At 35.1% G+C, this 17,889-nt stretch overlaps 1 protein-coding gene across 1 annotated transcript; it reads left to right on the plus strand.

Moving 5' to 3' along the window:
• Window positions 1-7,874: 7,874 nt before the first annotated feature.
• Window positions 7,875-14,254, plus strand: LOC131035582 (uncharacterized). Its single transcript, XM_059217824.1, has 4 exons — window positions 7,875-8,057; window positions 13,324-13,413; window positions 13,710-13,826; window positions 14,147-14,254. The coding sequence occupies exons 1-4, from the start codon at window positions 7,875-7,877 to the stop codon at window positions 14,252-14,254; spliced, it is 498 nt and encodes a 165-aa protein (XP_059073807.1).
• The last annotated feature ends 3,635 nt before the right edge of the window (window positions 14,255-17,889 follow it).

Here is a 17,889-nt window from a genome sequence, read left to right on the forward strand (position 1 = left end):
CCAGTACCGGTTTCTGCTCTGTTCTTTACATAAAACCTTTAACCTATATTTCGCATAATAGGTCTGCCTAATATCTGTTAGCAGTGGGCCAGCGTCCCTCACAGGGATTCGTGACATGGTTTAACAACTTCCTGTGGATTCTATAAGTCTAGTGGTTGTATCGGGCATTGACAGGTCTATCTTTTGGTGCAACGGCAACCCTATCTTGTAACAAGTGGTATCAGAGCTTGGTCACAGGTTCGAATCACGCAGGCCACGACGAGTGACGCTGGGAGGGGGATTGTTGGCAGTGGGCCAGCATCCCTCGCGGGGATTCATGACATGGTTTAACAGCCTCATGTGGATTCTATAAGTCTAGTGGTTGTATCGGGCATTGATAGGTCTATCTTTTGGTGCAACGGCAACCCTATCTTGTAACAATATCTTCCTTTTTCGCTTTTACATACCTTACAAAATGTCTACAATGATCTCTTTTATATATAAGAGTCATTTTACAACTTGCCAAGTCGGCTTACAAGGTTTTTACAATAATAAACAAAATATAATATAACAAAAATCCTATCAACCTCTGTGCTGGTATGTTTCCTTTCTCTGTGCCGGTGTAGAGTGTGATCTGTTGATGCCAGTGAACTATCTTGTTAGTGCAATGCCTTGTCGGTGTAATGCCTTGCCCATGCCATAGCATTGTAAGGTTTCCATCAATGACAAAACCTTCAATCACATACAATGTCTCATTGGAGTATGCATATGCCAACAATCTCCCTCTTTGGCATTGATGGCAACACTCATGAGAAATTTTAAAAGTGTATCCAAAAATGTGAAGTCCAAAAATGTTACCAAAAATATGTGCTCCCCCTGAGCATATGATTCATGTGATATTAAATTTTCTCATACCACTACTCCCCCTTTGGCATCAATGACAAAGGTTGTCAAGATGTCAGTAGAGTTTGTAGTTTCAACCTTGTAACTAGGTAGTTACAATTTGAAATAGATTCGCCAAAATCAAGTTTATACTCTCCATAAACTTTTTAGTGTCTCTTATTGTTGTCTCTGTTCTTTTAACTGTACCGGTGAGGTGCTATAAATGCTCTGCCGGTGTTTTCTATCCCTGTATCAATGCCTCCGATATTTCCTTTCGCAATGATGCTAGATAGTCCAATCTTGGACTTAGTTTTAATCTCAGATGCTTTTCCTTATTCACTATTCTCTCCTTTTCTCTTTCTAATTTAAGTAACTCTTCCTCAAAATTTGTTATCCTTTGCTCAAAAACTGATAATGTATCAAGTGAGTTAACAAAATTATCAGCAAGTTTATTGATTTCATCCTGTACTTTGCTTATTTTCTTATCTATGTCTACTGTCAAAAAGTTTGTCTTACAGGTGTCTTTGTATAGAGTTTTGTACTCTTTCAATAAGTTACACAATTCCGGTAGAAGTGTGTCAAAATCCCTAGTACACTTCTTTATCTAGTCTTCAAAGAATTTGTGCTTTTCAATTTCTACTTTGTCCTTGAATGTCTCTTCCTTTATTTTCTCAATGTTCCCTGTGATATATTTACACAAAGTATCAAGTTGTCCTAAAGAATCTTTATTTTCTATATTACAGTTAGGAGCAATTACCTTCAAAATTGGGATTGTGTCATCTATAGCTTTGTAAGCCTGTGAACTACAATCTATTATCCTTTTGATTGAATCCAAAAGTACTTCAATTACATTTGTTGGTTTGTGGCCTGCTGAAGAGGAACCAACATTCTCAATTCCGTCGATGAAAAAAGTAACCAAGCTTGTTGTGACCTCTGGTAGGTCTGTTTGTGTTTGCATTTCTTTAAGCAATGGTTTGTGTACTTCTCTAGTTGCCGGTGCCACTGTTTCCTCATGAACCTGTTCCTATTTCTATTTTGGAGCATGTTCCTGTTGTTGTTGCTTTTCTTGTTGCACTGTCTCAGCCTGAGCTTCTGCCTGTTGTTCTTTGTCATCTAATGGTTTCTCCTGTGTTTTAACAGTTTTCTCAGCTACCGGTGGCTCACTAGCCATTTTAGTCTTACCAGTTGTATCTTTGTCTACCACAATGTTGATCTTTTGTGTATCAACATCTACTGTGTATAAGACTTCAGGATTAGGATTGACATCCTCTACATCCATACTTTCAACTGTCGGTTGATCTTCTGTAGTTGCTATTACCGGTGGTATAAAAGAAGGTGGGGGTAAGTTGTCTTTCACTTTAATACTCGGAGGTCCACCAACCTTTCATTTTCCTTTGTCTCTTTCTTTTTGATATACCTTTATTGGTTTGGGGTTCTAGTATTCTTCCTATTTTTCTTTTTCAACTAGGAATATATCCCATGCATTTTTTGTTTCTTCAGTCACCTCATTGAATCTTCCAACCATTAATGCAATGTGTCGGTGTGCAGTAGAGAATACTGACCGGTTGGCTTCAGGAATTAAATCATCTATCTCCTTAGGTGAGTTTACTGGATAAACAGCTAGTAACTTTTCTATCTTGATTTTCTTGTCAAGTTCTATTACAGCTTGTCTTCTTGCTTCCAGTTTTTTGAACAATTCATCTGATATATCATCTATTACTTCCATCAAAAATTTCTTATACATGTCCATATGCAATATAACATTGTTTACTACTTGTTCTTTTTCATCTGCAGTTAGAGTGTCATACAATTTCTCTATATTCTTTAGTTTTCCTTCCTCTGTAATTTCATTCAATAGTATGTCAAGAGGAGCCAAGTTTTGTTTTGTTCTCTTCTTCTTCTTGGGTGTCAACTTTTTCTTTGGTGTTGTCTTTCTAACAGGAGACCTCACTGCTTGTTGTTTCTATCTAGTCCTTCTAGGTGAAGGTGTGGTTGTCGGTGAAGGATCTCTTTTCCTTACAACTCTTTTGAAAGTTGCAGGCATGTCACTCTCCGAAGAAGTACCTACCGGTGATAGGTGAGTTTCAGGTTGTGGGGCTGCTAACTCATCCTCAGTGATACCAGTTTGCTTCAGTATATCTTCTTTAATAGATTTTGCCTATCTAGAGCCTCTTCTCACAACTGCATCAACCTTTTTCACTCTCTTTTTAGATTGTATTTGATTTTCTATGGTCTCAGCACTACTAAATACTTCTTCCTTTGGTTCATTTGGAGCTTCCAGAAGTGCTTTAGCATAAGTCTCAACTATATGATCATCTATCTCATAACCCATCTCTGTTACCCAAATTGTTCTTGGGATGACTGCTTCCATCCAGATTTCATCCTTTTTTATTACAAAACATATTTCATCCTTATATTTGTTAACAATATTTTGTGATAATGCTTGAAAGAAATCATGGATATTGTTTTCCTTATCTTCTCCCATATTGTTCAATAATTCTGTTAGTTGTTTACCTACCGATATATCAAATCCAAGTTCTTTATAACCTATACCGGGAACTTGTTTGGTTATATGTAGCATCAAACATACTAGCAGATTTCCAAACCTAAAAATTCCTTTCTTATCCTTCTTAATCTTGCCTAGGTTGTCAATTAACTCATCCTTCAACCACTCACATATATCAATTTTTGCATTATCTGTGATCATGTCATAAGCACTTTTAATGCATAAACTTGAAACTAAATTGAGTCTGTTTGCATGAGTTGCCTTATACCCTAATATCATGCTGATAAACCTTACATTGATGTCGGTTACATCATTGACTCTTACGCACCTTTTATCAGATGTAGCACCAGTTAGCTTAGTAACTAGGTCACTGGAGACCTTCTTAGTTTTGTCTGGCCTTTTACCGGTGGTCGGTAACCCTGTGACAGCTTTCACAGCTTCCTTGGTGATTTTGTGAATTGCATCTAACCAAAAAAATTCATCATGTACCCTACTTAAGACTATCCTAATCACATCCTTGGGAAATTCAGGAATGTAGAGGATTTCAGTAAATCCTAGGGTTTCAATTTTTTTATGTTTCGGTTTCACATTTCCAAAATTATCACATATGACAGATTTATACATTGTTTTGATCTCTTAATCTCCTAATTCCTCTATGTTACAATGAATGTAAATTCTGGGGTCTTCAGCATAAACAACTCCTTTTGCTATTTGAGAAAAAGCACCTATATTGTCATCTTTCTTTGCTACTTCAGGAACTAGTTGAAATACGGGCCTAGGGTGTTTTATGACCTTGACTATAGTAGGGTTTGCTATATATTCAAGTGCAGAGGTGGATGCCATGATGATAAATACCTTTTTTTGCCTTTGGATGGATTGATTGCTTGAAGTGCTTCGCCTCTTTGCTCGAAATCCCTTAGCTCTGCAAATTTCACGCTCTTCAAATGTTTGAAATCATGGTGAAATGAAATGAAGCCAAAACCACAAATTTATAGTGTTTATTTGCCATCTACCACATTTAATGCATGTCGGTTAAGTATTCACTTAACATTGTCTGTCGGTAATGAAGTAATTTCCAAGTTCTCATCTCTAACTGAGGGAATAATAGCACATGTGTCTTTAGATTGCCAAACCCTCAAGGAAACTTTCTTCAATTAGATGAAGAACTTCCTGCCGGTGGAGCATCACTCTATCCTACCGATGAAGCATTGATTGGTTCTACCGGTGGAGGATTATTCACAATATTTAGATCAGCTTTTCTAATCCATTGTTTTTAGAGTTCTTGCTTAACCTCTTCAACTTTTTCTTTACTTTTCAAGCTAGAACTTTTGTTGTCTACCGGTGATCCTTTACTTCTACAGAATTTTGCAATATGCCCAATCTTGTTACATGCATAACAAGTCACATTATTCTTCTGAATAGCTTTCCAATAACCTATGCCGGTTTTTGTTCTGCATTGATTAGATAAATGTCCAAATCTTCCACAAACATAACATCTCACATTCATTCTGCAATTTTTAGAGTTGTGACCAACTTTGTTGCATTTTGAACATTGACCGGTGGGTGTGTTGATATTCTGATAATTTCTAGATCTACATTCATTTTCTCTATGACCATACTTATTACAGTTAAAGCATTTTCCATTGAATTTATAAGTATTAGGTTGCCTTACCGGTTTGTTATGATCCTGTGTGTTTGCAGTATCGGAGCTTTCACCAACTTCAAAGCCAATTCCAGAAGTGTCACCCTTAGGTTTTTGATTCTTCAGCAAGGTGCCAAGTTCCTCTAAGCTTTTCTTGAATTTTTCTTTATGTTGATTTGCAGTTTCTAGTTCTCTTTCTAAGACTTTTTTTTGCCTCATCAGTTCATTGGAGTCATTCTGAGTGTGCATCAGATCTGTCTTTAATAAATCATTTTCATAGCTAAGTCTTGTGTTCTGATTTGCTGCATCACTTAGTCTTCTAGTCAATTATTCTTCATTCTTCTTCCTATCCTCAATTTCTTTACAAAATCTAATAGTCATATCCTGCATCTCATTCTTTGTAGTTATGTTCTCAAGTTTCAGCTTACTTAACATATCAATAAGTTATTCCTTTTCATCATTCTCATTTTGCATCTTTTCACAAAGTTCTCTTCTCTTATTTCTTGCAATAGTAAGATTCTCTTGAAGTGCCTGAATGATATCCTGAGCTGCTTTTAGATCATCTTCTAGTTTGATATTTTTCAATTTTTCTATATCATAGTCTGAGAGAGCTGCTTCAAGTTGCTTCATCAGATTTTCCATCTTTACCAGTGTCAAGATCTTCCTCAAGTTGTTAGGCTTCTGAAAATAGAGGACCAAGCTCTAATACCAATTGTTAGGAAACTCACAGATATTGAGAGGGGGGGTGAATCAGTATCTAACCGGTAATTAGAATTTTTAAACTTAAAACATGTAGAACATATTATAACAGTGTACTGGTATGTAAGAAATAATGAAATAAACAAAATTAAAAACATCCACATGAAAAGCACACCATAACACAAGGATTTAATGAGGAAACCCAGTGTGGGAAAAACCTCGGTGGGATTTGTGACCCACAATATCCACTTACTAGCCAATAAGAGAATATTACTTACAAGAGGGGCCTGCACATGCAGGAAGGCCAACTGCCTAGAGCTCACTGCTCAATGGGAAGTCTCACTGACTTACAATGTGGATTATACAAATCCAATATCTTGTACTGCTTTACAATAGAATCTATAATGCCTGATCCAGTACCGGTTTCTGCTCTGTTCTTTACATAAAACCTTTAACCTATATTTCGCATAATAGGTCTGCCTAATATCTTCCTTTATCGCTTTTACATACCTTACAAAATGTCTACAATGATCTCTTTTATATATGTCATTTTACAACTTGTCAAGTCGGCTTACAAGGTTTTTACAATAATAAACAAAATATAATATAACAAAAATCTTGTCGGCCTCTAAGTCGGTATGCTTCCTTTCTCTGTGCCGGTATAGAGTGTGATCTGTTGATGCTGGTGAACTATCTTGCCGGTGTAATGCCTTTTCGGTGCCATAGGATTGTAAGGTTGCCATCAATGACAAAACCTTCAATCACATACAATGTCTCATTGGAGTGTGCATATGCCAACAATCTCAAACTATTTGCAGGCATCTATAGTAGAGAACCAATTGTAGCCATTGTGTCGACAACTCTATTGTTTGTCCTAGGAACTTGCTAAAGCTAGATGAAGGTGAAGTGTTGTTTGAAATCTTCAATCATGCGGCGATAGGGTAGAAACTTGTCATCCTTTGTCTGATACTCATCATTAACTTGTTTAATGACAAGTTGGGAGTCTTCATAGACTTGCAATTCTATTATCTTCCATTGGATAGATAAATAGATTCCAATAATAAGAGCTTCATACTTCACCATGTTGTTTGTCCATGCAAAGGCTATCTTTCAAGGCTTAGGAATGTAATCTCCTTGAGATTTAATTATAAAAATACCTACCCTCAATCCATGTTGCATGCAAGAACCATCAAAATATAATTGACATTGGGTTGATTGTGTGATACACATGATCAAGGAACTTTTTTATGAGGGGGTGATCACCTTACAGGGGTGCATCAACCCATTTAGTTGTGTGTCCTGTGAGGGAAGCCTTAGACAACAAGTACTTGAGAGGATCAATTTTTGCTATGAGTTTGGTCTTGTTGTTAAGCATGTAATGGTGAAGCTTCTAAGTGCTGAAGACCACTACGAGGAAAGCTCTTTCTATGGGAATATAATTGAGTTCATATCCCACAAGAGTAAGACTAATACAATATATTGCATGCTCTTTTTCTTTGTCATCCATTTGTGCAATTAATGCCCCCAGAGCCACTATAGTTACTGATATGTACAAGAGAAAGGATTATCCTGGTATAGGTGGCATTAATTCTAGAGGGGAGGCCAAATATTCTTTTAGTTTATCAAAGGCCTTTTGACATAGGCACAAAATGAAAATGCTGGAAATTTTTTAAATTTTAAATTAAAAAACTAGCGGAAATTATACCTTCATAGAGATGCTAAAGTACTAAATGCAAATGATAGCGTCTTCATAGATGTCGGTTTAGATTCTTCTCTACAACTATTAGTTTCAAAATTTTAAAAATTTAAAAATTCAAAAAATTGTTAGGGAGCAAGAAAAACCGAAAGAAGGAGGCGCACATATGTAGCACAGACATCGATGTTTGTGCAGACGCCCAAACACAGTCCTATAAAACTTCTATAAACCAGACAAAAAATAAGCAAATAAACTTAAATTTTAGCTAAATGTCATGGAAAATAACAAAGTTAACTATTGTTTTCTTTTTTAAAACTTATATTTAGATTTTATGATCAAATTATTAAACCAAAAATATAGAAAATAGAAGGAAAATTGTTAACAGCGGAGACGCTGATTTGGAATGCGAAGACGTTGATTTGAATTCGTGCATAAAAAAAGTCAAGTAGGAAATTTGAATTCAAACGCAGATGTCGATTGGTGTCTGTGAAGATGCTGAAACAGCAACGGAGACACAGATGTGCAATCTGGGATGCTATTCTGCAAAACCTGCAAGAAAAATGCTAAAACAACACAAAAAAAGTTTAAAACTAGGGACTTGGGATCCCACTGGGAATGCCAAAATGAAGAGTTCTAAAAATCAAAGTGCAATGGTTAGTTACACAAATCACATAAATACTCAAAAACATCAAAACATTCAAATATTCCTAAACACAACCTTTTTACTTTAATTATTTGTCTTCTTCCTCTGATTGAGCCTTTGGTGAAGTGAAGAATATGCCCCTCCTCCACTTAATTGGATTGGCTCTTTTCTTAGATTGTGGATTGCTATCCACTACACAACAACGAGGATTGGATGGATAGATGAGTGTGATTAATAGGATTTGGCTAAGTGTGGGACGATTTGGGTATAATAAAGGTGCAATGGATGGATTCTAAACTCAAATTCTCAACATAAGATTACTTGGATGATGGATATGGAAATTAGGGGAGGAGACTTCAATTTATAGATTGGAGGAGGCCAAAATAGAGGTCCAAAATTGATTTGAGATGAAGGGTTGAGATTGAAAGAAGGTGGGAGAGGATTGAGAGGACAAGGTGTGAGGTTCAAGATATTTTTCATAAAGGCATTTCTTGTTTCCACATCCTACAAGGTACATGGGGGAGAGTTCCCCAAGTACATTGGGAAGGGAAAAGGAATATAAGATTCCTTGAAAAAAAGGAGAGAGGAATTAAAATTTTCAAAATAAGGGATGTGTGGGAAGAATTAATGGATAAAGGAATTAAAAAATTCTTGGGAAGACGGGGCATGGGGATGTACAAAGGATGTGAAATATTTTAACATGACCAAAGTTGGTGCATTTAATATTTTGGAAGGTGAGGAGGATAAACCATTTAAGGAAAATGGTTGACTGATTCCTAATCATGGTGTTTAGGAATGTGCAAGTGATTAGGAGGAGTGATTAGGTGGGTTAATGAGGGATTAGAGTGCAAGTGGGAAATTTAGGAGGATGTGACATGAGGAGAGATAATGAGTGGATGAATTAAAACTTGGAGGAAAATGATAAGTAGGATTAGAAAGAAATTAATTAAGCTTAGTGAGGATTAAGAAAAGTGATTGAATCCCTTTATTGAGTCAATTAATTAGAATTAATTAACTAAATGAGATTTAGAAGAACTAAAATGATTTTAGAAGAAAGGGGGAATAATCAATTTTAATAAATTGATTATAAGGATGCAATGATAAAATTAAATAAATAAGATTTAATTAATTTTAAGAGCAATAGCAATTGACACAATTAATTAAATTAATTATGTGGAAAGACTTAACTTAATTAATTTTAGACGTCTACAGACTGCATAGATTGATAATGACTTTGTAAAACAATGAAACTCACAACTACAACAAATGTTTCAATTTATACCCACCGCCTCTGCACAATAGTTTGTGGATTAAAATGACTATTGAATTGGTTCATACACTAGAATCATATTGCTTAAAAAAGTGGGATGGCTCAATAGATATCAGGCAATCAATACCAAAAATAACAATCCCAATGTACAAAACCCACAATGTAAATGTCACTCTAATGATCTATTAAAGTTTGGAAGTGACCCATCATGGCGGTGACAGTCTCCTCTCTTTCAGCGATAGAAATGCAATGATATCAAATTAAACGGATAATATTTGGACATCCAACATCGCCTTCCCATGAATTTCATTTGAATATTCCAATGATTCATGTTCTGAACTTGCATCTTCACAATCCTCCAACTTCCATGGCAGTAATTGTCAGATCCATCAACTATCAAGGCGATAGAATCGATATTTCTCTAATACCAAATAAAGGAGCATAAGAGATGAAGACAATGCAATGATAAGTATTATTGGCTGAGGGAAATATATACAAAACATAAAGTAGTTATATCATTGTTGAGGAACGGTAGACTAATACCATTGTGGAATGGTAGAAACGGGCAGACAAATACATACCGTTAACCAAACCATATTATAAAATGTAATATAGTAAGGTTTACGCCAACATACTCCACCTATTATCTTTATCATCAGCCAAGCCCACATCCAAAGTAACATACTCTCCTTATCCTTACTACTCTCTAGTAGTTCAAGAATCTATTGACCTACACCCACTCATGAAACAATTTTCAAATATCCAAAAAATATGAAAATATTTTTTCATTTGGCATTTTCAGCCCTTGAAACTTTGGTCGGTCCTTTAGAGCATTGTCGTAGGCATCCTCTTTCAGGACTTTGCCTTTAACTCATTGGAAAGGGTCTCCAAGAGTTGAAGGTGAAGTCCTAAAAGAGCCTACCTATGACAACACTCTAAAGGACCGACCAAAGTTTCAAGGGCTGAAAATGCTCCGAAGGCCTTCAAAAATCCCAATTACTAACATGTAGAAAAAACTAGAAAAAATATGAAAATATTTGTTTTGATATTTCAAAATTGTTTCCGATCACCCACCTTCTTGTTTACTTTTGCTTCCTAAATAACATTTTCAATATTCTTCACGATATATCCTTCCTCCTAAAAACAATTTGGGCCAATATCAATTTGACCAAGTAAAACCTCTCTACCTATACTAGGAGAAATCTGATCTTGGAGTTCTTTAGAAATATTTTTCTCCCTCGTAGGCACTGTTCCAAGCCTAACATTGTTCTCACCTTTGCTCATTTAGATGATACCATTAATGAGAACTACACTCCCTTGAGAGGCAAAGGCATCATCCTCAACAAGGACTCTTTGGACATCATTACTCTTATAGACTTACCCTTTGACATCTTTTTGTCAATTTGAACTCTATCAAGATAAGCGTATCCATGTGATCTTTCACTTTGGTTGAACCCTTAAGATCACATACCTTGGCCATGTGTCCAATCTTCCCACACTTATAACATCTGATCAAAGAACCTTCATATTCAAGCACCTACATCCAAACACCTAGGGCAAAGGATAACCTAATATTAAGTAGGTGGGTTTGTTTAGGTCTATCCAAACACATATTCTGACTCTAATCGAAAGCCTCAAGTTGTTAGTGACTTGACACTCTTAATGAATACACCCAACACGTTGCTAATCAATTTGTATATCTCCTCCGTTTGAAGCACTTGTGAGAGTTCAAACAATCTAATCTAAATTTGAGTCTTCATAATTAGCTTCGCTTGGGGATTGAAGTTGATATTTTAGGCCCTCAAATAGAGACCCACTCCCCATGAACCATAGAATGGCCCCATAACTGTATCCCTCTACATCTCTAAAGGAAAAACCATTTGCAAAAATCTTAGTGGCAAAAAACTGATTATAGGATTAGCCCCCTTCCAATACTGGTTTTACCACTTTTTAATCCAATCTAAGGAAGGCCAAATCCTGATGAATTTGGCAATCACCATAGTCATTTTTAGCCTCTCCACCTTGGAGTTGAGGAGATGATTCAGGATAACATTGCTATGTGTTTTCTCATCAATCAAAATGTTGACATTCCTCACAATGAGCCTAGCACATTTCTCTTCCTCTATAACTTTAATCACCCTTTGATCTGCTTCCACAAATAAAGTAATTAGCTCTATATCCCCCTCAAAGGGTTCCTTAGCCTCACCACCTCCTCCATTCTCTATGATCTACACTATCGCTTCCCTTAGCTTTGCTTGCTTCACACATATTCTCCTTTCACACTATAATATAATATATGATACATACTATATTATTTATAATACCTGATACAAATATATAAATAATTTTTATATATTATATACTTTAAATATAAATATAATAAATAATATACTATCACATATACTATAATACAAATATAATTAGCCAATAGGTTGTTCTCTAGTGGAGAACTCTCCATCTGAAACATGACGTCTCATGTTGGGAAAGTCAGATGCTAGAAAATTTTCACGACGATAAAGTTTATGTGTGTTTTGGCCTCTGCGTAGGCAATATCCACTTTGGGCTTCTCTGTAAGCATGTCAATCTCTATATAGCTTCTCCAAACAAAGTTACCATATCCAAGCTTAAGGCTAGAGTTAACGATTGTTTAAATTTAAGGTTTTCATTCTAAGATAAAGCTTAAATTAGGGTTGGGGTTAGTATTAGGATTCAATTAGTGTTAGAGTTAGTGTTAGGATTCAAGTACAAAATTACCATTCTAAGATGAAGCCTGGGGTTAGAGTTACAGTTGAATTGGGGTTCACATTAGTATTAGAGTTCAATTAGGACGTGATTAAGACATGAGTTGGTGCTCCTAAGATTTAAATTAGGGTTAGAAATAGTGTTTGGGTTAGGCTTAAGGTTAAGGTTAGTATTATGGTTAGTGTTAATATGTGTTACATTAGGGTTAGGATATAATTAAGGTTATGGTACCCTCAAACCTAATTCAAGCCATAAACTTGACACTAACTATGAATATGTTAATTATTTCCTTATATTGTACAATCAAATTCAAAAACTACATACACTATTGTCATGGATTGTGGAAATCTAATATATAATAAATTATTATCACTATTCTTTTGATTTGTACCTTACAATATACTAGCAATTGCAACTTGGTGTGCAATGGGTACTCTAAAAAGGTGTGGAAGGTCAATTCGATTTTTTTGTCTTTTTTTTGTACACATCTGTGTAATACGTGAGGCCAATTGGTGGGACCTTTAGAAAATGATGTTGTTTGTGCAACAATGGTCTCAATGGAGAAGTGATAGCTTCAAATTATCTTTGTATCCACTCAATTTGATCAAAACGTGATTTAAATAAAATCTTTGAATTACGAAATAGTAAGATAGAGATAAGGGAAGAGATAAAAGAAGAAATATGGGGGGATGAAAATAGAGGGGGAAAACAAATAAAGGAAGAGATGGAGATAAAGAGGTGAATAAATCTAGATATAAAGGTCTAGGAAGATGGAAAGGGTGAGAGATAGGGAGAGATATGGATTGATAGAGAGAAGAAGATTGTTGTCTATTGTTTGCATACATTTGTAGTTCATCATGTGAATTGGTAGGGAATTTACCAAATGATATTGTTTGTATAAAATAGGTCTCAATGAATAAGTGATAGCTTCAAATCAACTATGCATCCACTTACAAGGATCCAAATATGACTAAAATATTAACATTTCAAAAAAAAAAATTATTAAAAAATATTATTATTTACTCTTATATATATAATATTACGTATTATAATATTATAAATATTAAAATAAATAAAATAAAAATTGTAGAAATTGTAAACTTATAATTTATTATTTATGTATTATATTTATTTATTTGAAATTAAATTAAATGTGAGCTCTCTTTTGGTCTATTCTAAGTACTTGGGCAGTCCAGTTGACCTATTATGATCATCTGAAGTTGGTTCTTTTTGTAATGCTCTCTCTTTCTTTCTCTATATATAGGTTGGTTATAGACATTTTGACACAGCAAGGGTCTACGGATCAGAGCATGCACTAGGGAAAGCTCTGAATTCAGCTTTTCAGAGTGGGCTTGTCAGCAGAGAAGATGTTTTTGTCACCACTAAACTATAGAATGTTGAACATGACGACCCTGTTGCTACAATCAAGGATAGTTTAATGTATGGTTTCCTTTTCAAAAATTCAGTCTTCTTTTTTCTCTGTTATGTAGACCTCCTTATTGAAAAATGTTTGTAATATCCAGGAATTTGCAACTAGAGTATGTGGATCTATTCCTTATCGACTGGCCTATCAAGCTGAGATCAGAGATTCCATTTAGCCCACTCAAAGAAGAGGACTTTTTGCCATTAGACATAAAGTCTACTTGGCAGGGAATGGAGCAGTGCATGGAGATGGGGCTTACCAAAGCCATTGGGGTTAGTAACTTTTCCTCTAAGAAAATCGAAGACTTGCTGAAACATGCCAAGATTCCTCGTGTTGTTGATCAGGTAAGTAGTTTGCACAAATGTATTTTTCTGTTTTCATCTCACCATTGTCTTTAATGAAATTTCTCACCCACTATTCAGAGAAAAATATCTAGGCTGTTATGTTATTGGGTTATGAGTAGTCCGCTAATCTTTTAGTGTGTATTTGGTTATTTGTCTTGCAAATCTACCTATTTGACTATTCATTTTCTAATGGTTCTTCATGCAATTCTATCTATTTGATTGTTCATTTTCTAGTCCATTTCACCTAGCATTACTTGATCTAGTAATTTGATTGTATTGAATTGCACGAAGTGTATGATGATTATGGTATGGAATTACAGGTGGAGATGAATCCAAATTGGCAGCAAAAGAAGTTGAGAGATTATTGCAGCAAGCATAATATTCATGTCATTGCGTGGTCTCCTCTAGGAGCTCCAAATACTCCATAGGGTTCTAATGCGGTGATGGATAATCCCCTTTTTCAAGAAATTGCCCAAAAGCATGGAAAGACTAGAGCTCAGGTATTTATTTGTTCATATTAGATTATTTTGGAATTTTTTCTTGGACATGAATTAGAAACTTAGATTGGTAGTGTGCAAATGCGGGTTATGTTAAGGTGGATTTTAGAGCAAGGAGTGAGTCTGATGCCTAAGAACTACAACGCAGGCAGATTAGCTGAAAAAATTTCAAGTCTTTCATTGGTCTTTGACTCCCGATGATCATGACAAGATTAGCAGGCTTGAACAGAAAAAGATTCATATAAAATACATACATTTTTCAGAATTTTCTATGGAATTTTACTTTTGACTTAGTACGGAATTCAATGATAAGGCGATGGATACAACTATTTTCAATTGAAGATGATATGAGATCTTGTGCTAGATTCTACTATTTTGGCTTCATCCAAGCTAACACATTGATTAATTTCAACAATGCATGCAAATCGCTTCATGTACTTTTTGTTTCTCCTCAACACAAGGAAACTTCCTTGCATTTGCATTTACAAAGACAAGTCTTTGGTCCATATGGAATAAAAATTGTTTTGTACTTCACTTAGGTGAGATTGTAGCTATGCGGGTTGCCTTAAACAACACACACTAAGCCTTTGACTGCTTAGGTGGTTGTGGGCCCATTCCTCCATCCTAACCTTCATTTTCGTTTGTTTCCATTGGTCGTTAAAGTTTGAATTCAATGAACAGTGTTCCCGCTTGGTTGATTGCATAGAACAAAGCGAAATGCAGAGGGCGCTATTTTCTACCTGGTCGCTGAGATATTTTCACAACATTTCCTGCTTTATGTTGCAGACAAAAGACATGGGCATCCTAACAATGCGTCAATGCAACAACTTACCATCCCTAATCAGTTTTGTGTGCCAACGTATTCTCCACCTATGCCAAAATGGGAGCTTTCTATATAAAGATGCCATGTGAATCTCCCAAGCGTGATAATGCATGACAAGGAATTCACCTACGAAATGATTGATCTAAACTATAACATACATAAAAACTCCAGCATATAATGGCTAGTTAAAGAACATTAAATAACAGGAAAGCAAGTAACGGCTAGTTTAACCCTTTATTTAAAAGAAAATAATGAACATGAAAGTTGATGCCATTATCAAATGTTTTTTTATTTTTATATAATAAAAACAAAATTACAGTGCAGGAAGAAAAATATTCTTCATTGAACAAAATAAACATTAGTTCTTTGGAAACATGAACTGAAAATACGTTTGCAACTAAATTCTATATAAAGGAAAAGATGAAGGGTTAAGAAAGTACTTTTCATTTATTTTCTAGCAGACTTGCTCTTTAAATTATTTCTGAATCTTGGAGGGGAAAAAGATATCACCAGGGCGTTTATCCACCCATCCTTAGATCATTTCCAATCCCCCTTACTCACTTCTAACTGAATCGGCCTGGCCTTCTGCAAGGGTAAAGGAGAATGGTTACGTCAAGTCATGTTGAAACTAGTGTAAGATCCTACAGCCATAATTAAATTACACCCTCTAGCTACCTACCGACTTGCACTCTTGGATTTATTAACAGAAAAAAAAAAAAAAAAAAAAAAAAAAGGTAATTCATAAGGATCTTTCCTAAGTTACCGGTGAGGTTGACACTCTTTTCTCACATTACAAGTTTTTTTTAAAGTTGGCTGAGAGCAACCCCTTATTCAAATTATTATGCATTAATAATATGCTCATTTCTAACTTACTGGAAACAAAAGCCCCTGCCGTACAGTAAATAAATTAATAATGACACCAGCAGAATTATCACCAAATGACTATGTCACAAACAATTATGCAGACGAAGAAAGGAAGAAAAAGCTTTCGTTGTTGCTCACAAAAATTTATCTAGCAAGATTTCTCAGAAGGATACAACACTTAAAACTAAAGAGCTCTTCGTAGTCTTAAGATAATGCTTCATTGCAACAGTATAAATGCTCTCTACTAAAAAAGAAAGTTATCAGAGAGTCCACGTGCCTGGAATATGAAGAGTATTGTAACATCTTGACTAATAGAGAAGTCCTAGCAACTACGGTGGCTGGTATGCACTTCCTTCCACTGTAGAGGAATTAAGAAATACGGTGCATTCACTCCATCCCGTTAGTTCTCCCATCCAACTGAAAAATGAAAAAGAGTTGCCCAACAAGAAGAGAATAATGAAAAAGACCAAATAAAAACCCCCTCTGCAAAGAATCGTTCACACCCCCTATATGCTCCGCCACCCTAATGTTTTACAAGGGAGTTCACTATGATTTCGCCATCCCCCGTCGTGGCTCTGGGAGGCGGAATCTCTTTTTGAGGAGAAATTAAATTCCAAAAATCCTTATAGCTTTTCCCATATCCATATAATAATCTATTCTAAAATCAAAATATATCGTCGATAAGGAGTAAGTAGATAAAACATTTTATCGTGAAGGCACTAATATTTAATAAAATTGGATTTTAAAAGAACGTAATAAGGTCCAAGAAAAATTAAAAAGACTAAATCTTTAAATATATTTCTTTATAATAACATTAAATTAAATAATAAAGGTAATAAATATTTCTCTTTTTTTTAAAACAATTAAAATTTAATAACAATATACCTTTATTAGAATTATTTTACAATTGATCAAAGTATATATTTTTTTTTAACGTAAATATATACGAAGTCGACTTCCTCAAGTCGAAAACATGTCTAATAAAGGTATTAATTAAGACGATATTAGAAGATACATAATAGTGATTTCGCAACGCAAGTACAAAGGTTCGACAAATGAGTTGGAGCAAGTCAGAGACACTAACGGACATAATTCCCATGGTCCTAATAGGGAAACTAGGTTGACAAGGTCACACTAGCTGACATTAGGTAGTACATACCAGTCTTATTTACCATACAATCATTGATCGTAACCATTTCTCTTCCCTCTTTCCCGATGATATCTTTTTCCCCTTCTTCTCGGAGGCCAAGTCATTCATGCATCCACTTGTCCAAACTAGAGTAGTTAGTCCAACATCTCGACAATTCAACCTTAATGTTTATATTCATTAAATCAAAAGATGAGTTATAACAATACTTTACGTAAATGAAACATCACAACATTTCATATATTTATAATATTCAAAAATAAGAAATAAAGCAATTTCAACTAGGGCATCATTTAGGCTAAACCATTGTTTCTAGCATTCAATGCCATTTAGGGCATCATTATTAAATCGAATACCACTGTTAGCAAAACCAAAATCTTGTAGGGCATCAAAATCATTGTTTTAGAAACCAGTATCCATCTAAGGCATCAACACAACTAAGTATCAAAATAAGAGTATATAGGAGGGGATGTGACATGAACACAATCAGGTTTTTTGGAGAAGGAGCGTCTCTGGTTTTACAAGAGAGGAAAGCAATCCAAGTGAATTTGGCGAGAACAATGCCTTTTATAAGCACCCCTAGTTTCTCACGAAAATGAGTTTATAATGGAAGTTTATTCAGGAGATCAAAGATCCTTGTAATGGGATAAATTTGTATGTGGATATAGGTGTAGTGTGTTTTGTTATTTTTATTGTGCTGCCCATTTTGGGAGTTGTAATGGAAAGTGTTGT

This window comes from Cryptomeria japonica, chromosome 3, assembly GCF_030272615.1.
Source record: "Cryptomeria japonica chromosome 3, Sugi_1.0, whole genome shotgun sequence".
Taxonomy (NCBI): domain Eukaryota; kingdom Viridiplantae; phylum Streptophyta; class Pinopsida; order Cupressales; family Cupressaceae; genus Cryptomeria; species Cryptomeria japonica.

Bases quoted from the DNA above. Each gene is read 5' to 3' on its own strand.
- LOC131035582 (XM_059217824.1), top strand. From the start codon at position 7,875: ATGTCGATTGGTGTCTGTGAAGATGCTGAAACAGCAACGGAGACACAG. The intron at 8,058-13,323 runs GTTAGTTACACA...CTCTATATATAG, and splicing joins CTAAAAATCAAAGTGCAATG to GTTGGTTATAGACATTTTGA. The intron at 13,414-13,709 runs GTCAGCAGAGAA...TCTACTTGGCAG, and splicing joins CAGCTTTTCAGAGTGGGCTT to GGAATGGAGCAGTGCATGGA.